The 27,290-nt window shown below is 37.6% G+C and overlaps 1 protein-coding gene across 3 annotated transcripts in view; it reads left to right on the top strand.

Moving 5' to 3' along the window:
• The window catches only part of bmp1a (bone morphogenetic protein 1a), a 93,167-nt gene that overhangs the window by 50,147 nt on the left and 15,730 nt on the right, over positions 1–27,290 (top strand). For all 3 annotated transcript variants that reach the window (XR_013201129.1, XM_077223674.1, XM_077223675.1), the window contains exons 7-17: positions 4,695–4,819; positions 9,070–9,185; positions 10,124–10,226; positions 10,329–10,445; positions 11,088–11,233; positions 13,178–13,373; positions 13,710–13,835; positions 21,141–21,301; positions 22,825–23,005; positions 24,022–24,147; positions 26,801–26,928. Coding sequence is in view for 2 of the 3 variants with exons in the window: in XM_077223674.1 (XP_077079789.1) it covers positions 4,695–4,819; positions 9,070–9,185; positions 10,124–10,226; positions 10,329–10,445; positions 11,088–11,233; positions 13,178–13,373; positions 13,710–13,835; positions 21,141–21,301; positions 22,825–23,005; positions 24,022–24,147; positions 26,801–26,928 (1,525 nt within the window). In the remaining variant the exon portion in view is untranslated. The remainder of the gene's footprint in view (positions 1–4,694; positions 4,820–9,069; positions 9,186–10,123; positions 10,227–10,328; positions 10,446–11,087; positions 11,234–13,177; positions 13,374–13,709; positions 13,836–21,140; positions 21,302–22,824; positions 23,006–24,021; positions 24,148–26,800; positions 26,929–27,290) is intronic.

Here is a 27,290-nt window from a genome sequence, read left to right as displayed (position 1 = left end):
TCTTTTTTTCTTTTTCGCTGCAAATAAGTGCACAGACAACTTGGATCTCAAGCATCTTGCAGGTTATGATTTTAGTATTATGCGAGAACCCTTGTCTCATGTGTGATTTCATGTATCACATTGCATGTGTTTGGTTGTGAAACCTAGTTTGTAGACAAGGCAGAGTTGTCAACGGTTCTTCCTATTGAAATGCTGTGTAATGTCTGACCCACTGGCGCCGATCCGTCGTGTAATGTGCACACAACAGGCACTAATGGTACCCCAGACAGTCATGTAGTGTCTAGTGTGAGAAGAACAGCGTTTAGACGATTTTGAAAATCTTGCAAATTTCCGGCGGAATTGGGTTACTTTTACACTGTCGCCACGGGTTGTTTTTTTAGTCCGCGGGTTGAAGCGAACCCCCTCTGCCCAGAAGAGGAGCTCCCCTGGATTGCGATGGGCTAGTTTGGGCCATGATTGGGTGGGTTTGTATAGCAATTGGGCTGGTTTTGTTACGCAAACCTGCCAACCCTGCTACAAGGACTAGTTTCTTAAACCATTTTCTGGGAGTGTGCTGGAAAACTCAACCCAAGAGTTAAGTATAACACAGAGCAGATATAGACTACATGGTGAACTCATCTTGGGCTTCTTCCCATAATTATTAAATGATTACTAGATTTGGTGTACTTGAGGCATCTGGGTTGTATTTTACTCTTGAGTTTATCATATATTCCTTCTCCTCCATTTTCTGTCTGTTATACCAGAAATTAAAGGGTAACTTACATGGATTTATCGTTCTATTCAAGAATCTTGACTTTGCAAGAAGGACATCAGAAACTTCACAGCAACTTGAGAGAAGCTAACAGTCCCTGCATTTTGACTGGCTGCTCTGTTTGACCACTATCCTGTTGTCTTTTTTCCCATCATCCCCGCTGTGTTTGCAGAGTACTCGTACTGTAAATCTCCGTGGGAAGACAGGTTCTTTGATTGCACTTGTATCGGGAGGATTTCATGGCCTTCCCTCAGGTTTTTATTCTTTGAAATGTTTCTCCCTGAGAAGCGGGTGAGCCCTCCTAGCTTTTTGTCTGGGGCATGTTTTCCGACCTCCTTCTTTGTCTCCTGGCCCCCTTTCCACCCACCCTACTCAGGAAGGTTTTTCTTCTTGAAACTGGTTGAGCCAAAAGCAAATAAAGAGCTTGCAGTATGTCTTCAGTGTGAGATGACACCAGCCGAGCGCTAGCGTTCACCCACACATCTACTGTTGCGCTCTATACTCACAGCCCGACAATAAGGCTGAAGCTTACAAAAACAGCCAGGTCACATTTGACCCCAAAATCAAAAGATACAAACATTATTTTCCATAAATGAAATAAAGCTTGTTTTTCATTGTAACATCATTTTCATGACAATTGAAAATGACATTTCCTCACAAATTTTCACTGTAACGCAATTCTTTTAAAATTTTTGTAATTCCCATTATTGTAAAAATCTCATTATTGTAAAAAGTGAGTCTTATTACTGTTATATAAATACTGTAAAACATACTTATTTTGTTTATTTCAATGAGCAGAAAAATTACATATTTTAATATTGCATTAATATAATAAATATTTCATTAAATATTAAATAATGTATGACATTTGCTTTTTTGCATTTCAGTGATGATAATTGTGTGTGTGTGTGTGTGTGTTTGTGTATACATATATACTGTATAATGTGTATATATACTGTGTATATATAAATGTAAGATAAATGTATGGTAGGGAAAAAAAACTACCCTTTTTATCATTCAATATGACCTGGAATTCATCTTAAAAGCTTTCATGGGATTCACATATATTGTATTTCGTATGTTTTGATTCAGATTAGTCTGTTTCTTGTAGCTGTTAATTTTTTTTTGATGCATTTGACTTGAATCTGAAGAAAGTAGCCTACATATTTAAATCACTGTTTATTTACTTGAAATGTGGGTTGCATATATCTGCTGGTTCCTTTCATATAAAGCTTGTAGTTGAGATCTGGAAATCCATCCTTCCCTATTTGAACATGCCTGCTGTTGACTGGAAGGTTCCCATGGGAACAAACAAATGAGCAGACCCTCACTAGCCACCGCGGAGTGAAAAGCTAGACGATAAACTAGCAAAGAGTGTCAAAGTACGAAAAGAAGTGTGAGAAAAGAGACAGGTTTTTGATACTGAATCACTCTTTGTTGAACTGAGCAAACGTTTTTTTTTTCAGCCTGAGTTACAGTAGTAGGACTGGAGAACGTGACTTCTCCATATTTACTCAACTTTTCTTTTGTTTATAGCTTATTTACAACACATTCTCATGATGTCATGGCTTCTTATGAAGCCTCAACCCTGAAGTGACCAATCAAGAGTCCAGTGACATCAGTTTCAGCTGCCACTGTCTCAGCCTATGAGACCTACCGGATTTAGTGACTGTCCCAGGAGAAGTCATTGTTTTTGTATCAGTGGTAGAGTTATCAGACCATTGGGGTTTTTATGATGTTTTTAAACCACCATGATCACCATGACTCAAACTACTGTTGATTGGTTGGATGTTAACACAGTTGTAGTTTTGCAGGGTTGGAAAAGTTTGCGATCTGCTACTTCAAACCACATTCAGAGGTGGTCCAGACAGTTCACACAAGTGTCCACAATGCGTCCTGATGTGTAACAAGCTAGGTTATTTTAGAAACTACCTATGCCTGAAACATTTGTGGTCACAGACTCATCCGATACATATTAAAGGAATAGTTCACTTCAAAATGAAAATTCTGTCATCATTTACTCGCCCTCAAGTTGTTCCAAACCTGTATGAGTTTCTTTCTTCTGTTGAACACAAAAGAAGATATTTTGAAGAATGTCGGAAACCAAACAGTTGACGTTAGCCATTGTCTTCCATAGTAATTTTTTTCATACTATGGAAGTCCATGGGGTCCATCAACTGTTTGGTTTCCGACATTCTTCAAAATATCTTCTTTTGTGATACCCTTTTTGTCTCATGGTACAATACCAGCTAAAGAAGAATCACCGTAGTAAGTAGTATGGCGATGACTCTATTTTTGTGTAGATGTGTCGTTATTTCAGGGACTGTTATATTCTATTAATTATTTTCAGTTTACACAAAATTACAGTAAATATTGGAACATTATTATATATTGTTATATTATGTATTTTTACAGAAAACTGAACTGAGATTCTGTAAACCCAAAACTGAAATTTTGATCTAGCTATGCACCGAAATGTCAGGAACTGAAACAAAAATACATTTTCGGTTTTGGCCGAAATACTTTTGTAAGGCCAAAGTTCTTCGGAAGGCTTTTCCAATTACCCAATTTGGCTGTGTCAACATCAATTTTGTGCACTTAATGTGGATAAGCTACAGCAGGTAAACGCACTTCACTGTGACCAAAAAACGATGCTAGAGTCGCAATAAGTTAAATTTGTTCGGTTGAAATATATTACGTTTTTGTCAAACAGCGACCCCTAGAGTCGCTGTAGAGTACTTGTATTTAACGTAACTGTTGTAAATACCACTCACGCAGAGCGCTTCTGCACTTACGGCCTCTGCACTTTATAATAATAAAGTAGCTTACCACGGCTTTGATGGCTTATAACGTCTTATAACGGGTGCGAGACGGCCACCATTCAACCGAAAAAAGTCATATAACCATTCCAATAAACTCCGAAGCTGTTCAGTTGAGCTAAAAAACTTGCATAGTTCCGCTTTAAGATATTTGCTACGACTGGTTTATAACCTGTGAACACAACACCCAGAACAGAATAGTCCAATTTACCAAATTTAAGTACCAACATTTCTTTTTCAGTTTTGGTTTTTGGCTAAACAAGAACTTTTTTTGTGGTTTTGGCATTTCGGTGAAAAATGTATTTTGGTGCATCGCTATTTTATAATTTACAGTCATGTCTTTGATAACGAATGTGAGTATTATAAACAATCTCAAACCTTTCTAAAGTCCAGCAAACTATCATCAGAGGTGCTTGTGCAGTTCACTTTCATGTTGTTATAATTCATATCCGCTATTTTCAATTGTTGGCAGATGTGTTATAATTGTTATGTACAGATGCGTCAGACAAATGTTTTTGGCTTTTAAATGTTTGCGTATTCGCCTATAAGATAGTGCTTGCTGGACTGGACTCGAATAATAGATGCCAATACTGAGTGAGTACTCCATGTGAAATCATACAGATACTACAGTGCATCGTGGTACTATCTTTTGAAAAATATGGGTGCGTACCTCCCATGTATTTTGAGGCTTGGACATTGCAATACTACTGTAGTGCCTACAACCAAATGGGAGTCAAAGATGTCAAATGTTTTGCAAACCAAAGCAAAGCTCCCTAAGTATAATCAACATTGTACATAGTGTTACACTAGCCACAGGCCGCAACTTCCATGACTGCTTCCACGGATAACGCAGCTTGGCTTGAATTCCCTTTGGATTGTTGTCTGCTCCACAAATGACTATACAGCCTGTTGAGTTCTGTACATCTGCTGACTGTTGCCATCTTAAAATGTGAGATAACGTTTGTGTTTATACAAGTACACGTGATTCTGTGTGGGTGTGAAGAGCATTGTTAGCCATTCCAGGAAACAAGAGATAGTGAATGAATAAGAGACAAGAGGATTAAAATAACAAGAATGATTTGTTCATTCTGATTAAAGTCATGCCTTTTTTGTTTTGCTGACAGAGGGATATTTTTGGACACCATTCTGCCACGATATGATGTGAACGGAGTTCGGCCGCCCATCGGTCAGAGGACCAGATTGAGCAAAGGAGACATCTCACAGGCACGCAAACTTTACAAGTGTCCAAGTAAGAAAATAACAGATTTGTAAACATAAAAATTTTACAGAATTACAGAAGGGTAATCTGGCAAATCCTTCTGCGTAAGGAAGTTGAAGCTCCTGTCTGACTCAACAAGAATAAAAGATGGTGGAGATTGGGTCATTTGAAACTTTAAGCACATCATGAAAACATCTCTGACTGCGAACTTCACAAGTATTCAGGTCTGGGCAGCATTGTCATGCAAAGAATATATATATATTTTTTTTTTTTATCAGTATTTTTGCCATTTAAAATCTCTAAACATCCTAAAAACTAAATAAAGAGTAAAACCTAAAAAAAATATATTCCTTAATTTAATTTAAACTTAATTACTTTCTGACAAAAAAGAAAATTAACTAATATATATTAGTAATTTTATTTTTTTGTGAGAAAATAATAAAGGCATTTTGTTTTCAGAGAATGTATCTTGAATTAGTTTTTTCCTTATTACCCCCAATGGCAAATAGTTTTGTTAAAGCATAATTATTACAATATTTTAGCTATGTTTGTTTAACAAATACATTTTCAAGGAAATGTTTCAAGTAAATTGGCCTTTTTAAAAGAATATTTAGATCATTTAGATGGAAAGCAAGACAACAATACTCATGAAAAACACATTTTAAGATCATTCAGTGACATTTGCCCCTATTTCATAGTATAAGAGTAGAACACTAAGTTTATATAATCTGGAAATAACATTGCATCCACAATTGATGAGGTACGGTATCTTGGTGAGTCTCCGTTACTCCCGGGCTCGGAAAGGCCGAGTAAACACTGGTCAAGCAAGGGAAGTTTGTAATTTGTCTTCTCTCCCTGATAAAACAGAGAAGAGAACAGTTGCTTTGTAGGATACACCAAATAAATGCAGTAAAGGACATTTTTCATGTAAACTTTACAGAGATGTTCAAACACACACTACCAGAGAGGCAACGAGTGTATCCTCAATGCAAACCAGGGTCTATTAATTGTCTTAAAAAAAGTTTTAAATTAATTTAAGGTCATAAAAAGTAAATCAATAAAATGAAATAAAAATGTTAATAAATAAAAAATGGAATCATGACACTGCATAATGTGATGATTAAAATTCAAAAGGCTATGATTTAATTCAATATTTATTTAATTAAATACATTTAAAAAAGTGTAATAAAACAAGTTCAAAGTAAAAAAATAAAATAAAACGCAGAACTGTTCTACAGGCTTCAGACTAGTTCTCAAGCGATGAATGCCTCACATTTATGCCAAGTGATTGCTGTTAATGAATTATGACAATGTTTACTTTATGTTGTTTATGTTACATTATGTTGCGTATTTTATCTCCCTCGTCTTTTTGAATGAGCAGCTGTAAGTAAAGAATAGACTTTTTAAAATAAGTTTCCTATTAAAAGCCCTGCATTACGTGTAAAGTCTTTTCATAGATATTTTGGTTATGATAAACTGTATTTGGCATTTAGTTCAGTGTTACCTTTTATTTTAAGAATTTAAATAAATAGATTTTTCTTGTAATGGCCAGTGTTGGGTAAATTACTCTAAAAAGTAATTAATTACTAGCTACTAATTGACCGTTCACAAAGACCCGCCCCCTTTATTTACAGTAGCTACATCTGACAAGCCATGCCGCTCTCACGCCACACATTGCTGACAGACGGGACAGAGCAGGTTACTTTTGATATGAACAATGTCTCTGTAATTTTTTAAAGAATTGAAGCAATAAATACGGTTTTGTGGCTCTTTAATGTGTGGTGACAGATCGCTGTAGCTCCTCAGTTAAAACTGCTCGTGAACCGATCATCTCTTCCTTCTTTGTCGGACAAAATGGCGGATTCTGTGGAAAGTGGATTATGATTGGTCAGATCGCCTGTCAATCAAACTCCAGGCGAAGGGTGAATTACATCTTTGACTGTTTAATTAGATTTCTGTACTAATTACTCTCTCTAAAAAGAAGATGAATTTAATTGCATTACTTATTACTGATTACAGTACTTTGCAAATCCCATACAACCTAGGCCAACTGAACAATACAAGGATAGACACGAAAACGGCTCCATTGATTCTTTAAAATAAATAATATAAAATTGCATACATTATTCTTGAACTGACCAAACTATTTAAAGGGAGAAGATTTCATTAAAAACATACGTTTTAACTTTTTTGATGATAAATCTACTTGTGATGCTGTGTAGTTCAGCCACTTGCAGGAAACAATGAAACTTGGGCAGTACAAGCGGAAACTAGGGATAACGCGGATATTACGTCATTGACAGGCGACAAGTGAACAGGGAGTCCGGTATGAGCCATTATTTAAAATTGGAATTTCTCTGAAATTAAAATATTTGGGACCTTTTGGGATATTGTAAGTACACAACTGTAGGAAATATATCAAACTGTGCAAGTAATTTTGGGACATTTTATTACAATTCTTACATATTGTACCTTTAAAACCTTTAAAAAATAATTGATACTCTGTCAAACACATTGTAGGGTTGTAATGGGAATTGTTTTGAAGTTTTATATTGAGATTAATCTTTAGCATGGCTTTCACAAGTTCACACTTACATACATTTAGAGGGAGTAAAGTTTAATGCGTATTTGGCGTGCTGGGAGTCCTCCCCCCGCCGCGTATGTAAATGGTTAGGACTAGAAGAGTGGAGAAGGGGTGGTGGAGGGATGCTGCTAAACTGTGAGGTGAGACTGCTGAATATATATACACCTCTTATCATTGATTGCTGAGTGCTCTCCACTCGTGTTAATTATCTGAGCGTGCTCCTCCCGAACTTCGTTAATAAAACATAATTTAGTGAAAAAAACAACCCATAAATAATCTCATCTGGGACTGTTGAACATTTTACATATATGGCTCTCAGTTTTGAAAGTTCTGACAGGCCTGTTGTGGAGGAGCCTGTGTCACATGACGTATCCATACAGCCGGCATGTGTGGATGATGTGGCCGTACGCAGAGTAGGATGCAGAAAATCACATTCTGGGAAAACAAGGTGTAAGTGTTGCAGATATCTTGCAAAGCAGTCCTTGCCGGCGTCTCTCACTTGCTGTGGTTTGCCAGACCGCTTGGTTCTAAACATTGAAGACACTCCACACTTGGCCCGAAGAATCTCTGCTCTTGCTACTCTAGTTTTGCATTACTGACAACTCGTGCGTGCAGAGCACATGTGGATGATTTAAGGAGTGTAAACCGCTAAACAAGGTATATTTACAAGCCCTTGGGAGGGAAAGTGAGGGAGACGCTTGGCTGCTAGATGATCAGTCATTAAACCCTGTCCCAAGATCTCTTTTCAAATTGCTGTTTTATATTCATTTTAGTATAAGAAAACAAAGAAAAAAGGGATAGATAGATAGATAGATAGATAAATAGATAGATAGATAGATATTTTTTTAGTTTATTACATCAGATTAATGTTTGATTTTTTTTTTTTGGGGGGGGGGGGATTTAGTCATGTAATAAGCAGAATAATGTACCATCATCTGCTCATTATTGCACAATTATGACTTGAAAGTGTAATCAGGGCCCCAGTATAGCGCAAACTGTACATTATTCATTGCACATGTTTAGTTATATGAATATATCTATATGAAACTGCTGGTATTTTAACATTTAATGAAGCAATATTGGTTTGCCATGTGTATTTCCACAGTGACCACTAGAGCGTTTAATTACACATTTAATAAAGTGCGCTGCCCGTGGTTTCATTTTAATTGCTCACGGCACTGTATAATTGAAAATCTTTTAGTTAGAATTTTGCACCACTTCTATTTCCTTCTCTTGCTCTTTGCTGTGAATATTAGGCAGGTGTGTAACATTAGAAGCAGATGTGCTTCATAACATGAAAGTGCTCAAGGCGCACACTGTGAAAGACAATCCAGACTTTTTCGTGGTCTCTTGTCTTTGTTGTGTTCTGTGACGCACAACAATGTTTTATATACAGGGAGCGTACTGTCTTTGTGGGCCATTGTGTAACTAATCAAATAATCTTGTTTTTGTGTATTGAACTGTTCAACTCCTTTTGAACAGTGACATCTCATGACATTTCTCTCTCTCTCTCTCTCTCTCTCTCTCTCTCTCTCTCTCTCTCTCTCTCTCTCTCTCTCTCTCTCTCTCTCTCTCTCTTTCTTTCTCTCTCTCTCTTTCTCTCTCTCTCTGTCTCTCTCTCTCTCCTCTCTCTCTCTCTCTCTCTCTCTCTCTCTCTCTTTCTTTCTTTCTCTCTCTCTCTCTCTTTCTTTCTTAGGATGTGGAGACAGTTTGCAGGAGAGTAGTGGGAACTTCTCTTCTCCTGGTTTTCCGAATGGTTATTCAGCATATATGCACTGCATATGGAGAATTTCTGTCACACCAGGAGAAAAGGTGAAGACTCCAGAAGCTCTGATGATGATGATTAGTTGTTGTGAGAAATGTTTTTAGGCCTTAGGATTGTTTATGGAATAAACAATGATATTGGTCCCACGTAGAGTTGGGAAGTCAAGATCATTTTGGTTACTCTGTTTGTTCGAACCGTTCTTTGCAATGAGCAAGTTCAAAAAACTGATTCACTGATTCATCACTTCTTCACACACCATTTCACATACATTATCACATTTCACAGTTTTTTTAATTAAAGTCCCCTTGTAGTTAATAATTGTATCCCTTAAAACTCATCTTTGATCACCAAAAGGACATTTAAAATAGCTTAAATGTAACTACACCCTTGCCTCATTTTGTATACGCGGTTCTATGAATATGCAAATTAGCCCCCCCTCCACTCACTCACACCAGCTCAGAGATTAACTCGTTGGCAATCACATGTTGATCTGATTGGTTAATAAGTAGTTTGTGACGTTAGAAACAAAAGAGTTTTAATTAAAAAATACTCAGCTTATGAATTTGCACATATAAACAACAATTAAAACTTGATTTTCACCACAGAGGGACTTTAAAACAATTTTAAGAGGCCCGACTAAAGAAAATATTCTGTCAAATATGGTTATTTACATTTCTGACTATAGAGTTTTACTCCAAAACAAATGTCTTGCTCAGAGTGGAGTAATTTACACTCTACAGAATGCTTCGGTTGAATCATTAAAAAGAACCAGATCAAAAGAATGACTTCTTAATGAATCTGACTTAACTACCTCCACACAGTTTGACTTAACAATTAAAATGAGGAACATTTCAGAATTATGAAGCCTAGTTATATGCGATCAGCCTCCTTACTTCTAAGTCCACAAATTGCTTGTAATCATTACACTTGCACAGATTTAAACTTGCTCTAGTAACAATTTACCATTATTGTGTTATTTCCTAAGATCATTCTGAACTTTACATCTATGGATTTATACCGGAGCCATTTATGCTGGTATGATCATGTTGAAATCAGAGATGGATATTGGAGGAAAGCACCATTGAAAGGTATGAGATGAACCACTGACATTTCAGAAGAAGAATATGAAAGAAGTAATAGTGAAGCTTGATAATTAAAGTTGAATAATTTGCTTGTACCTCTGTATGCAGGTCGATTCTGTGGGGATAAATTACCCGAGCCGATCGTCTCTACAGACAGTCGCCTGTGGATTGAGTTTCGCAGTAGCAGCAACTGGGTGGGAAAGGGCTTCTCTGTGGCTTATGAAGGTACCAGCAAGCAACCAAATCACCAACCATTACATATTCTAAAATATGTACTATTGTGCATAGAAAAATAATAATAAAGAGGAACTATTGTTCTTGTGTATAATACAGCTTCAGTGCCACCATTCCAACTGGGATAACATTCCTGGTGATGCCAAAGTACACACTTTACTATAGGGACTTTTGTGCCTTGAGCTCATACTATTGACAATTTCATGTAAACATTCATATATTTAATAATTTGCTCTGGCAGTAGCCTTGTGTTTCTCATATTTTTTTCTAAAATCAAAAGAGCTGTGGGCAAAATTAGCCCTAGGCTGCAATTTCATGGTCACTGACTAGGGCGAGTCCCAAGTGCTCAGAATAACCTGTCATCAGAAAACATTGTCAAATTCATTTTAAATAAGAGTTTGCCCCACAGACCTAAATCCATCCATAACTAATATACTGAGAGTTTCCATCCTGAAAACGCCTAACAATATCGTTTTCCTGTAGTTTTTGTTGTGAAAGAAGTGATTTTCTTGCTTTACTGTCATGTTTGCAGGCTCAGCGTCCTTCTGATACTTATAGGTCTATATTAAAAAAAAGAAATGATGATGTTGATTGTTAACAATGAAGTGAACACTGTTGTCTTTTATCTTGCAGCTATTTGCGGTGGGGAGGTGAAGAAAGACAATGGTCAAATTCAGTCCCCGAACTACCCAGATGACTACAGACCTAACAAAGTGTGTGTGTGGAAGGTCACTGTGGCGCAGGGATACCACGTAGGCCTTACCTTCCAGTCTTTTGAGGTATGATTGGAAAAAAGTTCTTATTACTGCATAATAAGCATGTAATTAATTGTTTATACTAGGGCTGTCAACATCAACGGGTTACCGGAAAATCCTTAACGCATTCAAATAATTCCACCCAAATAAATGACTGAAGCACGTGATATTGCGTCATTAGTGTAATTTACATGACGCAGTTTAGATGATTTTAGAAGTCGGGAGTTTATCAAACTGAGCATCTACAATGGCGCAAGCACCTGTAACTTTGGGAGGTGGAAATTTCTATTCTAACCCTTTATTCTAACTCCAAACTCTGTCATATTCTGTGATTGTTAATCGCACAAAAATTGTGATTAATTGTGATTTATTTTTTTTATTTTTTTATCTATTGACAGTTTAATAGATTTCAATCTAGTTTATTTACCATGTTTTAATGTTAGAGTGTGTCCTAAACAAGAAATAAACATAATAGGATTGGAAAAATTAGGGCTACAACTCAATGATAAATATTTATGGCATAATTTTTCACTCACTTGCTGATGGGTCAAGCTGCTTTTCAAAATGGAAATGCTCACATTAGAAGGATATAACATATAAAAGAATATAACAGATATTCTTATAATGTGAGCATTTCCATTTTGAAACGCAGCTTTACCCATCAGCAAGTGAGTGAAAAAAAGCCATCATTGTTCATGCATCTGCATACATATCAATCAAATGTAATGACATTTTTTATGAACATTGGGCACTAAATTTACAGAAAAATATAGGAACAACTGCAACCACACGTACGCAAAAAGCACTTACTCTGTATGGCCGTATAATAGTGTTAAGAATTTATATTTCATTCTAACAAGACTGTAATTATATTGAAGTATGTTGCATTAATTGTATTATATAATCCATATATAAAATTATATAATAAAAGTATTAAATAATACAATTTAATTTAATCTTAAATGCATTCCATCATATACTACAGTTAAAGAGTAAGAAAAGCTGCGTTCCCAGACAGCAACATGGTGTCGGCCCAGATCAGGCTCACATCAGGGTTATAGCTTCAGCTGTGAGGTTTCTCTGCATAAAACAGATATACACTTGTGTGTAGCCTACAGCTGGCTCAAGAGCGGTCTGTAATCTGGGTCTGTATAAAAGGTGTTTATTTTGAGAATTGGTGAGAATGGCACACTTGGCATTGCTCGAGGATCGGGCGAGAGCGCGTCTGCAAACAGAGAACAAGTTTGACGAGAGTGACGAAAGGCTGTTAGGAAAGCGTTTGCGCAAAGCCCTTTTATGGAGATGGATTGAGCGTGTTTTATCTTAATGACTAACCTCTTGCTCGCGGTCACTCATTTAGAATACTCCAAATTCACCAACATCAGAACTACGTTAAGAAGTAATGTGCGTATAAGCATGTTGTTAATTAGGTGGAGATTTTTCATGATAAGATCTCCTGTGCGTATAAATACGAAATATTCCCACGCAATTATTATTGGGGGAAGTCCATCACATCATCATACCATTTTTTTTTTTTTTAAACTGAATATAGTTGCTACTTGCTAGGTGCTTTCAAACTTTAATTGCATTTTAAATTATTTTTAATTTAGTTTAATTTGTCTGGATGATTCTGATATGTGATGTCATTGCCCTGGTTCTAGATTTAGTTTAGATAGTCTCTAACCAGCTGGTGTAAATAAACTCAAACTCCCCATGATATTTGAATTAGAAACAGTGATGTTGTAGATCTGTCCATTTCAATCATACAATTTTGTTTCTGTTTCATTCTTTTCTTAAGATATTCTTGACTTTGATGAAAAGGTTGGTTACAGTCGCAGCTGGTTGCCATCAAATGTAAATGGCACGTCTTGCTTTGAAAGAAAAGAAATACATGTTAGGTTTTTCAGGTTTAAATTTAGTTTTTCCATTTTCCTTTTTCTCCATTATCTTTTGTTTTTTCAATCCAAGATTGAGAGGCATGATAACTGCGCGTATGACTACCTGGAGGTTCGAGATGGGAACTCAGAAAGCAGCCCGCTGTTGGGCAGATTCTGTGGCTATGACAAACCTGATGATATTAAATCCAGTTCCAACCAGCTCTGGATGAAATTTGTGTCTGACGGTTCTGTCAACAAGGCTGGATTTGCTGCTAATTTCTTCAAAGGTGAGCTTTGACGTTTGTAGTTATCTTTTGATAGAAATTTCTGAGCTTTGATTAATGACTTTAAAGCTCAGAATTTTACTTCAATTTATAGCTTGAAAGTTTACATTGTAGCTAGTATTTACTTATTACTGAATAATAAGTACTTCTGGCCAATCACCAATATGATGCAAAACGGGGAAAAAAAGCCCTGATATTATCCATTTCCAGTTTTGGCTTAATCATACAATGCCAATAATGCTAATGCTACAATATTAGCATTAAACCTCTCCTCAGATGTTAGCATCGCTCCTTCAAGATACTGTAACTCATTAAGTTCTGTTGCTCTTGTTGTTGCAGAAATGGACGAGTGCTCCAGACCCGACAACGGTCGCTGTGAGCAACGCTGTGTCAACACGCTCGGCAGTTACAAGTGTGCCTGTGACCCTGGTTACGAACTGGCGGCGGACAAACGGAGTTGCGAAGGTCAGTATGTGAACAGTGCTTTGCTGGTTACAGGCCAGTGCCATATTTAAAATGTTCATGGCGCCATTATACGGTAGCATTGAGGCGAAGCTGTATAAATACCCTGTGTGTGGTTACAAAGATTCATTCTAAAATTGGTTTAGAGCAATGACATCACTTTTTTAAAGATCAGGGGTCGGTTTGTAAGAAAAATTCATAAGAAGTTCTCAAATATTTACTTAAGAACATCTTTCTGCTTTCTGATTGTATGGCAGTCCTTGCCCAAGACTCACTGATCAACGCTAAGGCTGTCTTTTTGCACTGCATGCAGATTAGCGTAATAATACTTATCAAGCTGAAAATTGGCATAATTATTCAATTTAAAATAAGGTCCCTGTTTTGAATCATTTTCGTAGAGTTGTCGTTGAGTTTCAAATTCAGCAGAAAGTCAAGTCACGGATAATTATGACCGATCATTCAGAGTATTAGCGCAGATTCCAAAAAAAAGTTAAATGTATTATATGTAGCTAGGGTTGTATTTTATTTTACAGTACAATGTGTACTTACAGTGTACATACCTAAGAAAGTAGTGGTTAATAAAAGGTAACTACATGGGTTAAAGAGTAGGTTTAGGGGTAGGTTCAGGCTTATTGCACAGTTATTCTAATAACTTTAATAAGTGCATAGTATGTACATGCTGAACAGGACTGTAAAATAAAGTGCTACCATAGCTAGAGTTATATTATAATGTTGAATATTTGAAACAAACCAAATAAATTAATTAGCTTTAAGTCATGTTTAGCCAGTATTTACAGATAATTTTAAGAACATTCTACTCAGGAAAATTCAAATTCTTCCTAAGTTTTGTTATTAGAACAATCTTACAAAAAAAAGATAACATTCTTATAAGGTACACCATCGCTGTGTCTGAAATCACATACTTTCTGAGTATATTTACATTTTAATTTACTTCACTGCTGTTAAAAAAGTAAACTCTGTATAGTATAAAATTTGGGTAGTATGAACTACATCCGCCATGTTCCAAATAAGTGTTTATATTCAGGCTATTTTAGACTGGGCGGGACGACAACTGCTGTGGAGTATCCCAGTACCTGTGTGACTGGTCGTAGACATAAACAGAGAAGAGTTGCTCTGGGTACAATAGAGCTTCACGATTATGACAAAAATCATAATTGCCGATTATTCCCTTGAAATTGTAATTGCGATTATTAATTACGATTATCACAATTTACATTGAATATATAGGCGTATTATAATATATGTTTACACAAAAATTGTTAACACACGCACAAGTACTGTCCCCCTTTATTTAACATACACATAAATTGTAAGAATGACTAATAGTAAAGACTACTAATAGATAAACATTGACTATGCTAAAGCAATTAAATAGCAGTCCCAAACTAGTTTTTGTTAATACAATGTTGATATGAGCCACCACAGTCATTTAAAAATATAAAAAATAACACAAAGTGAAAATAAAGTGGCATTTTGGGGTTATGGAAACGACAGTTACCATGGTGAATACACAATACTAACAAGAACTGTTAATGAAACAGCTCCTGGTGAATAGAATGAAAATCATACCTGCATGCAAATCCTTCTCAGCTAACACGTGATTTATTGGTATTTTACCTTTTATCCCGTGACTTAATACTAATTCACATTGTAACGACGTTGCATGCTCGTAGTTTCTTTTGCACTTTATACAGTGAAGCGATACACAGTGCGCGCCGCCGCATTTGCGCGTGTAATTGAAGAGTGCGCGCTACGAGCACAGTATAACGGCTGACAGGACAGTAAAGTCCGTTTTTCTGAGGTGAAAGTCTTTTTATTTCAGCGTATACTTACGTCACTGCCTGGTATGTCATATTGTGCTGGGTTTTCTGAAGTAATCGTGATTCGCCACTCATAACATAATTATGCTCTAAACACACACACGCAGAGTGGATTTTCTTTTGTAATCGTGGCTTTGAACGATTACGTAATCGTGGCATCCGTAATCGTAATCGCAATTAGAAATTCGATTAATTGTGCAGCCCTAGGGTACAATGTTCTTCTGCAAGACAAATGCAGTTTTGTTTATAGGCAGCAAAAGTGCCAAAAGTTAGATAGTGTACCTTTAAGAAGTGTTTTTGGGAATACTACGTATTCTTAACTTGAGAAAATTAGAAAATAATAGTAGTTTAATCTTAATCATGTTTCGTGAATTTGGCTCCAGGATCCAAGGGAGAACTTTTAAAAATGTACTTTCTGCGCCACCCATGTCACCGCTTGGAATTGTAAAAAAGTATATTTGTAAATGGGTTCCAAGAGCACACCCCTTGCCTTCTATTGGTCAAACAAACAGATGGCCCCGGCCCAAACGTACATCATTGTTTGACCCAATATTGCTGTGCTGGTCAGGCTTCTTTGGGGTCAACCTACAAAAGGCTTATTTATGCATATTAATCTGTGATCAGAGAAGTATTTACTAGGGGTGTAACGGTACATGTATTCGCATCATAGTTTGGTGCATGCAGTCAGATCACAAATACAGTCAGTCACAAACGATCCACACTCCAGTCCAGAAGGGGGCGCGCGCGGTAATGCAACACTGTTTGCTAACCGCCACAACAAGAAAAAGAGTAGAAGACACGTTCTATGCACCAACCTAAAACAAGAGTGCAGATGGCACGGAAGAGCTTATTAGCCTATACGCTGAGTTTCGATTAATTTTTGTGACAAGCTCCACAAACTTCATGTAAACGAAACAAAAGCACAATGTTTTGTTTTTATTGTAAATGTGTATACAATGTCTTACTCTTATCTGTATAACCATAAATGACAGAGTATTTTAAGTTGTGTCCGCTGTTATTTTGAAACAAATTCATTTGGCAGTGTGTCGCTTTGTGTCGTGGAAGTCTCACAAATATGCATGTCCTGGAAATGGGAAGCCTCAGGTGCCGCTTCACTCGGTGTCTCCTTGTGGAAAGGGGAAGAAGGCTCAGATGTAGACAGCACTTTCTCTCCTTCTCGCTCATCTTTGCATCTCGTGAACTTTTTTGCATCCCCCATTGTCACCGCATGTTAATAAAGTTTCACGTGCAAAAAAAAAAAAATGACAGCGTAGACTAAGCGCAACACATTAATCTAACCAATAAGTTTGAAAACAGCCGTTGCATTTTACAGTGCAGCATTGGTCAATCTATTTATTAGAGTAAAAAATCAACAAATCCTTATTTGTTTACATTTATTTTAAGCAATCAGGAATCTGGGAGTGCCTGACATATAAATCTAATGAATTTGTATCCCTATTGGCCACCCCTATTGGCTTGGGGTGGTGATGGCGCAGTGGATAAGACACATGCCTTTGGTGTGAGAGACCCGGGTTCGAATCCACTGTGAGACACAAATGTGTCCCTGAGCAAGACACTTAACCCCTAGTTGCTCCAGAGGCGTGCGACCTCTGACATATATAGCAATTGTAAGTCGCTTTGGATAAAAGCGTCAGCTAAATGAATAAATGTAAATGTAAAATGTAAATGTAAATGTATCCAACCTTGACCCCAAAACCGAGGTACGTACTGAACCGTGACTTCTGTGTGCTGTTACACCCCTAGTATTTACACTTAAAAAATTGCACATTTTCCCTTTAAAGGCCCACTGAAGTGCCTTGGAACGCGCAGCTTTGTATGATGCGTTAACGTAATTTCCACTGAAACAGAAGCTAAGGCGGAACATATTGAATGGCTCCTCCCCCTTTTCAAACACCCAATAGCGTTCAGGTTACCTCACAGACTGCAACTTGACTGCACCATGGAAGCGAATCCGAGCGCTGATGATACGTTGGATTCAATAGTAGAGGTGTGAATATATTCTAGCCATTTCATTCTTAACCAACTTACAGTATTTATAGTAAAGGGAGCGAGCTTTATATTCTAGAGAGCATTTGATTGGACAGAAGATTTGATGAGAAGCCGAAGTCAGCGGTGATGTCATAAAAATCTGTGATCCATTTTAGCGGAAGTGAGAGACTGTTTTCAGTGCTTATATCTCATAAATGTGAATTTGTAATTTTTTTGGAACACACCAGCTTATTCATAACCTTAAAGGGATAGTTCAGCCAAAAATGAAAATTAGCCCATGATTTACTCACCCACAAGTCATCCTAGGTGTATATTACTTTTATATATAGTATATTTTTTTACACAAACGCATACACAATGTATGAACGCATGTTTTTGCGTTTTTACACAAACGCATCGCTTCGTTTCAGAAGGCCTTTATTAGAAGCCCCCCCCCCCCCCCCCCCCCCCCCCCATGAGCCGTGTGGAGCAATTTTATGATGGATATGATGCACTTTGAGGGAGTTCAAAAAAATATACGGCCAGTCACTGCCAATATAAAGCTTGGAAGAGCCAAGACATTTTTTTTAAATAACTCGGATTGTATTCTTCTGAAGAAGAGTAAATCATGGGCTATTTTTTTCTTTTTTGGGTGAACTATCCCTTTAAGGCTAACATAATCATACTAAAAAGCTAAAAACTTAAATTTTGATTTCAGGGGGCCTTTAAGAAACTTTAATGGCACAAGAATTACCTTTAAGCAGCTGGTAGCAGTGTCCTCATTCTGCCTCTAGTGGACAGTCTGTGCTACTGCATCATCTTAATTATTACTCCTGCTTGCGCTGTTGACACACCGCCGACATCTGTTTTGTGCTATTGGCTCGGGGCTGCCAGCAAGTTATAAGCACCTTCCTCACATCGACAGCAGGCTTGCCTGGCTTTCTTTACCCTCCTCCGCACGACACTTACAAAAGCGCTGCTCTGTGTTTCTGAGTGCCTTCAAATAACTGTGAAGTTTGGATCATATTCTTCTTGAACAAAGCACAAAAACAAAAAGTTTGGGTTAAAGGTCAAAGCATTCTTAGGTAAAGTGTTGTCTAACAGCTCGTCGGCTGATATCTGTATACGCGAGGCAGTTGCTAGGACAGCACGTACCCTGCAGCTGCTATATTGAGCAAAAATCTGTTTGTTCAGACATGCACTGAGATGACTCAACAGCTCAATCGTGACAGCCTGGAGCGATCGGAAAATTATTCTCCATTAGATAAAAGAAAGATTGGCCGAGCGCAGCTTCCCGGTGGCTGTCATATCAGTAGTAAATCCAACATTATCATAATGACTGCGCCACTCTTTCTCACATAACAGCCAATGTAGAAAAGATTTACTGCACGACAGTCCTGTGGGAATAGAGACAGATAGAGCTTAAATGTACACAAAGCTCAAACTTCAAGGGCTGTCCAAAGGCTTCTAAACGGCATGATGGTAGCCATGGAAACATCTCTCCCCGAGCGCATGTGTTCAGTGGAAATCGCTGTAGGGGATCCATTCGTTCATTTGGATCGTACCGCATTAGACTAAACTACTCTGTCTTTCTGCTTCGTGTTTTGATGAGATATGAACCCTGGGGTTGTTCTCTGTGTATTTAATTTAGACATGACTGTTCTTGTTATGTTATGTTCCCTCCGCCTGTTTAGACAAACCACAAGCCGGTCAGCTTGATAAAGTGAAAGTTTAAGAGTGCTTTGAATCTAGGTGTGTTGTGCATTAAATATATAAGCATAATTTTACAAAAATAGTTTCCAAAGAGTTGTTTGTTTATCTATGACTATTTTTAAGGGCTGTTTGACATGTTTGCATTTATTTTTTTTGTTATGTTAAACTTGAATATTCCAGGTTATATTTGTTAATTGATCTAGAAGACTTCTATACAAAACAAGGCAGGACATGTGTGTGAGAGGGACAAATGTAGCCTACTACTAGTATACTATGTAAATATTGATTTACTTTTGTTGGAAAGCCTATTTGCCATTACGTTGGATGATAACATGTTTGTTTTAAAACGCCAATAAGTTTTGTTAATTGTGATCGGCTGCTCAGGTTCAAGTGATACAATGTAATTTACTCTAAAGAACCTATTCAGTCTGCTAAATATAATGGTTAGTATAACTAACAGGCTAGTTGGTTAAAATTATCGACTAGTTTATTTTTCTTTAATAAGACTAATCAAGCATTAAATGCGTTTTACCGGATTCAGTGCATCTTTTGTAGGATTTGGCAGGTTTGATCAGGATCTTCTTATCCAGTATGTGTCTTGATGAGGTCTTGGCCGCTGTATTTGACAACTTTTGATGAGGTCCACACTGATTCCTTTGCTCCGTCCGGTTGTCATCAGTGGAGAAATCCCTCTTTTCGATTGTGTTGGTTGGTTATTTTCTGTACTCCAGCTAGAACAGGACAGCTGTACAAATGGATTTTTAAAAACCAGTCACATTTTTTATTATCATATCAGATTTTTTTTTACTGAACTTACGTCTTGCAGGACACGGGACAAAGCTTCCAATCTCAGGACTGTTCCTCAAAATGCAGGACAGGTGGTCACCATAATTGAAGAGGTAATGAGATGAGAAATCAAATTTGCCTTGATCTTTTGACATATAAGAGATCTTTGAACCATTGACGCATCCTGCAAGTTTCATAGCTTAAAAAGTCAATTTTCCCTACACTAGATGTGAGCATCGAGTCACGTCAAAAGCAAATAAACCCATTGTAATCACTGACGCTGTCTACACTGGACACATTATACAGATGGGCGTTCAGTTTCTGACATGCTCAGTGCACTTGAGTCTGTCGACAACAGGACAAATGAAAGAGTGAAATAACGTTCACTTTGACGCGTCTAGTTTCAACAGCTTGTTTGTGTCTCTGTACAGACTTCAGAAGGATCCCAGCGTCCAGGATCTCGTCAGAGGATTACATTTTTGTTCGGAGCATTTTTTTTGTTGTAAACTAGGTACAGTGTAAAGGAGAGTTTCTGCAAATCACAAAACATACTTTGAAAAATGTAAATGGGGTTCAGGTTTGTTTGGATGTTTTGATAACAGAATTTAAAATTTTGGGTGAACTGTTCATTTAAAAATATAAACCGTGGTAGAGGGAAAAAAGTGTGTTTGTGTGGAGGGGTTGAGTCCACTTGTTGATGCATCATGACTCAAACAATTCTTGATCGATCAACAGAACCTCAAAATAATCACACATTTGTGCCTAAAGTTTAAAGCCAATGATAACAAGACTTTTCAAAGAAAACAACCATCCAACATTACATGTACATATATAGAGCATAGGGGGAATTTCATATTCCTTTAATGTTTAAGTAAACTTGAAGACCTTGATTATCTGGTTCAGATTGTTCAACGGATCCTGTTGAAATTTGCTTTTGGCGTTTGTCTTAAAGATGTTTTGCCGTTGTCTTTTTCTCTAGCTGCCTGTGGGGGTTTCATCACCAAGCTGAATGGGTCCATCACCAGTCCAGGCTGGCCCAAGGAGTATCCGCCCAACAAGAACTGCATCTGGCAGCTGGTGGCGCCCACGCAGTACCGCATCACCCTGCTCTTCGACGTCTTCGAGACTGAGGGGAACGATGTGAGCACTAGGTTTTTGCCTCTGCGTGGGGTGGGTTTGTCTGGTTCATTTCAGCTCGATAGTGTGAATCACCACAGGGCTTTTGGGACTGACTTCTCCAAATTGCCTTCATGTTTTCTCACTTGTTCATTGCTGATAGCTTACGGCAATTTTGCCTGGTGCAGCTCACATGACGAATGCACTCATGATTTTCTGTTAAGTTGAAGGGTAGTTTTCTGGTTACATGTATGTTTATCAAAAAGTCTCAGGAAGTTTATAACAGAGCTCTTCTGTTAAAGAGTTACCATATGGCTTCCAGCCTGTCTTTAAGTTAAAATATTATATATGTCCGATTTTAATAGATGCCACCAACATAGCTTCAATACAACAGCAACATCATTAAATTAGTGATAAATAAAACAGTTTTTTTTTTAAAGAAAATGTGGCAGTTGGCTCAAGCTGGGTTTTTTAATAGCTATTAGTCTGTTGAGTTAGATGACACACTAAAACGTGTTTAAATTAGCATTTTATTGCTACAAATTAATTGCCTACAATATAATTGCTGGCAATATTTTGGGTCCATACAGGTTTCGCTCTGTCGACTAAATCAGTGACGTTGTCTATTACCACAGAAAATAATTCTGACCACAAAAACAAATCTGTTTACAATAATGGACACTTTGAAAGTCTATAGGGGAAGAGACAGCAGATAGTTACATAATGTTCATTTCTGGTATCCTTATACAGTTTAGTTCAAAGTACAGTTTACATGGAGCAAACTCTTACCCAATCCACAGGACTTACGTTGGTAACATTTAACCAGATGTTCACCCGCCATTAAAAGGATGATTTACATGCTCAAAAACACATGTTTTGTATGCAATAATGAACACAAGTGGTTCTAAAATGCAAGCTGCACGTTTCTGCTTTTAAACCCTCTGGAATGTCTTGCCACGTAGACGTCCATTGTAAGTGCATTACTCTGAATATGATTTTTGTTTGTTTTGTGGATATTGTCTGTAGTAATGCTGTCTGTAGAACTTAACTGGAACGTTCATTCATTGTTCTGGCACTCGTTTAATAGTGAAAGGTGTGAGTTGTCCCAGCTTTATCGATTGCCAAAAACAACATTTGTTCCAGAAACGACTGTACAGCTTGTGAACCATTATTGTCAAAATGTGCTGTGAACCACAATGAAAAGCTGTGATCATCAATGAATTATTTGGAGCATTTTGAGCCACTTAAATGGAGGATCCATCCAGTTTCTTACAAAACAAACATCTCCCACTATTTTTCTCTCTCAATTTTTGATTTATACATTTTACATTTATCAAACACTTTTATTCAAAGTGACTAATTACTCAAATTACAAAGCAAAAATCAATGCAATAAATGCCACTATTATATTAACCTACTGAAAAGACAAGTGTTTTTGGGTTACCTTGATCAAGAAGGATCTTTCTCAAGACATGTGGTTGGCCAGCTATGTTTGAAAGGTGAACTGCAGGCTGCTGTATGACTCCGGTTTGCGTTCTCCTGTGCAGGTGTGCAAGTATGACTTTGTTGAGGTGAGAAGCGGACTCTCTGCCGACTCCAGACTGCATGGGAAATTCTGCGGAGCTGAGAAACCGGAGGCCATCACCTCTCAGTACAACAACATGCGCATTGAGTTTAAATCTGACAACACTGTTTCTAAGAAGGGCTTCAAGGCACAGTTCTTCTCAGGTGAGTGTGTGAAATTTAAAAGACGTCAAACAAAACATAGCATGTCGTGGGGAAAAAAAAAACCTAAAAACATCTGTCCATAAGAATTAATATTTCACAATATTTTTTTATGTATTTTTGATCAAATATATGCCTTGGTGAGAATAAGAAACTTCTTTCAAACTTTTGACGGGTAGTGTATATGATACAACCCGCCAAATGCGGGTGTATTTCAGCAGTGGTGTGTAACGCTGTCACTCCTTCTAGACACTTTTGCAGGTTGAATTTTATATATAATGTATACATTTTTCAATTTTAGTCTTTTAAAAAGGCATCTGAAATAATAAACTAAGTGCAATGTAATGTTCAAAAATGTAGATTTTTTTGAGACATATTGATACTGAAATATCTGAAACTCTTCCAATACTCATTAAATACACGATACCAGCTGCGCTTTCTCACTCTCTAATCTCTCTGACATCGAGTTGACACACAAACCCGTCTCCCCTCACTCATTCGTTTCATTTGCTGAATATTGTTGGTGTTACCTGGTTTGAATTTCAGCATGGGATTGTCCTTATTGCGCATAATTTTACTCATTGCCGCAGATTTTGTGCTCACACCCAAAGTGCGCGCACATAAAGCCGCCTCTCAGTACTTAATTGAGTTCTTTTTCACTGCTTATTGCACTTAAACTGTCAAATACACACAAAATAATGTCAAAATGTTGGTCTTGGCGAGTTCTTGGCAGTTCTTATGAAAAAGCGCAATGTAGAATTCCCTTGATTTATTGTCTGTTTTTTGTTTTTTTGTTATAGAGAGGAAGTTAAACACTAGTAATATTCTGGCAAATTTAACAATTCAACATTTTAAAATTGAGAAAAAAAGTTGTCAAAGAAACAAAAAAAAAGTGTAATTCTATTATAATCTGTTAAAGAGACTGAAGTCTTTATTAAAATAATTATTTTTTAAAATCATTTTAGGGGGGAAGAAATCCTGAATGTGTTTTGTTAAGATCTGGTGCTTTGTTTTCACAGATAAAGACGAATGCTCTAAGGAGAACGGCGGATGTCAGCATGAATGTGTGAACACTTTTGGCAGCTACAGTTGTCAGTGCAGAAGTGGCTTTGTACTTCATGAGAATAAACATGACTGCAAGGAAGGTGTGAAAAAACACACACACACCACATACACGGTTATCTTATATGTGGATACACACAGAGGCAGAAGCAATAAGTCATGTAAACTTCATAAAACTCAAAATCATAGCATACTGTTTTATAAAATAGTAGCAACAACTATAGGTCCTTCTCAAAAAATTAGCATATTGTGATAAAGTTCATTATTTTCCATAATGTAATGATAAAAATTAAACTTTCATATATTTTAGATTCATTGCACACCAACTGAAATATTTCAGGTATTTTATTGTTTTAATACTGATGATTTTGGCATACAGCTCATGAAAACCCAAAAATCCTATCTAAAAAAATTAGCATATTATGAAAAGGTTCTCTAAACGAGCTATTAACCTAATCATCTGAATCAACTAATTAACTCTAAACACCTGCAAAAGATTCCTGAGGCTTTTAAAAACTCCCAGCCTGTTTCCTTACTCAAAACCGCAATCATGGGTAAGACTGCCGACCTGACTGATGTCCAGAAGGCCATCATTGACACCCTCAAGCAAGAGGGTAAGACACAGAAAGAAATTTCTGAACAAATAGGGTGTTCCCAGAGTGCTGTATCAAGAGACCTCAGTGGGAAGTCTGTGGGAAGGAAAAAGTGTGGCAAAAAACGCTGTACAACGAGAAGAGGTTCCAGACCTTGGGGACCTGCGGAAGCAGTGGACTGAGTCTGGAGTAGAAACATCCAGAGCCACCGTGCACAGGCGTGTGCAGGAAATGGGCTACAGGTGCCGCATTCCCCAGGTCAAGCCACTTTTGAACCAGAAACAGCAGCAGAAGCGCCTGACCTGGGCTACAGAGAAGCAGCACTGGACTGTTGCTCAGTGGTCCAAAGTACTTTTTTCGGATGAAAGCAAATTTTGCATGTCATCCGGAAATCAAGGTGCCAGAGTCTGGAGGAAGACTGGGGAGAAGGAAATGCCAAAATGCCTGAAGTCCAGTGTCAAGTACCCACAGTCAGTGATGGTCTGGGGTGCCATGTCAGCTGCTGGTGTTGGTCCACTGTGTTTTATCAAGGGCAGGGTCAATGCAGCTAGCTATCAGGAGATTTTGGAGCACTTCATGCTTCCATCTGCTGAAAAGCTTTATGGAGATGAAGATTTCATTTTTCAGCACGACCTGGCACCTGCTCACGGTGCCGAAACCACTGATAAATGGTTTACTGAGCATGGTATTACTGTGCTCAATTGGCCTGCCAACTGTCCTGACCTGAACCCCATAGAGAATCTGTGGGATATTGTGAAGAGAAAGTTGAGAGACGCAAGACCCAACACTCTGGATGAGCTTAAGGCCGCTATCGAATCATCCTGGGCCTCCATAACACCTCAGCAGTGCCACAGGCTGATTGCCTCCATGCCACGCCGCATTGAAGCAGTCATTTCTGCAAAAGGATTCCCGACCAAGTATTGAGTGCATAACTGAACATAATTATTTGAAGGTTGACATTTTTTTTTGTATTAAAAACACTTCTTTTATTGGTCGGATGAAATATGCTTATTGTTTTAGATTTTTTCATGAGGGTTTTCATGATCTGTATGCCAAAATCATCAGTATTAAAACATTAAAAGACCTGAAATATTTCAGTTGGTGTGCAATGAATCTTTTTATCTTAACATTATGGAAAATAATGAACTTTATCACAATATGCTAATTTTTTGAGAAGGACCTGTATATGTTAAAATAATTCAAGGTTCAATTCTTACCCTCATGTTGTTCCAAACCTGTATGACATTTCTCTTCTGCGGAACACAAAAGAAGATATTTTGAAGAATGCTCATGCTTTTCTTCTTTATACAATGACAGCTGATCACCGCTACAGTACAGTATCAAAAAAAGGGGCACCATAAAACAACCATAATAATGTTCAATATGCTTCTTCGGAAGAGATACCATAGCTTTGTGAGGAACAGACTGAAATGTAGAATCGTCCACTCTCATAGCTTTCAAGTCTTTTTCTTTATTCCACATAATCAAATTGAAGCACATTTGATTATGATGCACACAAGATCCAGTGGCATTCATTTGAGAGTTTTAAGCAACACAAGGGGAGTAAATGTGCACAGGATTTCTTGAGTGAACTATCCCTGTACTTTTAAAATAGAATTGATGTGTTGTCACAGGTGTCCATAACCATGGTTCATCCATGGTTCATTTTCAGAGCTGAAACTGTCTATTTTATAATGATAGATTAAGGTTGGAAATTGGTTTTGACTGGTATTTCACTAAATCTAGCAGAATTACAGGTTGTATGTCTGGAGGATCACTGTGTTTTCTCTATGGGAAATGAACAGCAGGTGATGATCTGGTTGCTTTAGATTCCCTATTAGCACAAGAATGCTCAGAATCCTTCACCATTGATTTAAGCTCACTGGCACTAACTAGCGTCTGGATATTTTTAGAGAACGCCTTCCTCTTGCGGGCATAAATAGAAAGAGTAGCAGTGCTTGGGAGAAAATAAATGAAATGGTGGAGAAAAGGTGTTTGAGAAGGTTATGAAATGCAATGCCAAAAACAACAACGATTCTCAGTGTTTGAAGTTTGAACGTGGCTCATATGATGAGCAAGAGGATGAGACTGTTTGTGTGTGTACTCGATGTTGGACATCACGTGTTCTTGGTATCTCTTGCAGCCGGTTGTGATCACGTTGTGAACAGCGTGAGTGGGACCATCACCAGCCCTAACTGGCCAGATAAATACCCCAGTAAGAAGGCCTGCACCTGGGCCCTGTCCACCACTCCAGGACATCGGATAAAAATAGTATGTACAATCTCTATCCATCCATATTTACAATAGTTGGGGAATGTACAGCAGTGGCTCCCCATGTAACAAAACAGAAACGGTATGGAGAATTGGCTTAAGACACACTCAAAGAGAGAGATCATAAACAGTCGACAAAAAAGACACACCATGGCAGGTGTCGATTTAAAAGTATGCCCATTTTCCTACCATATTTGTAAATGAAATTCGTTCTTTGATCCACCAAGTACCGCTTAAGTTAACTATCACCGCACCCCCCCCCCCCCCCTTTTTTTTAGGAGCATAGCAGTTAACCTAAATGGTTGTAATTAATATAAATACACACCTAATTTTGGTCAGGCTATTATTATAGAAGCACTTCA

The sequence above is a fragment of the Siphateles boraxobius genome, unplaced genomic scaffold, assembly GCF_051911475.1.
Source record: "Siphateles boraxobius isolate OS27281-9 unplaced genomic scaffold, OSU_SipBor_1 9, whole genome shotgun sequence".
In the NCBI taxonomy this organism is placed as follows: Eukaryota; Metazoa; Chordata; class Actinopteri; order Cypriniformes; family Leuciscidae; genus Siphateles; species Siphateles boraxobius.
The sequence above is the reverse complement of the archived record's forward strand: the minus strand, read 5'-3'. Positions and strand labels throughout refer to the sequence as shown.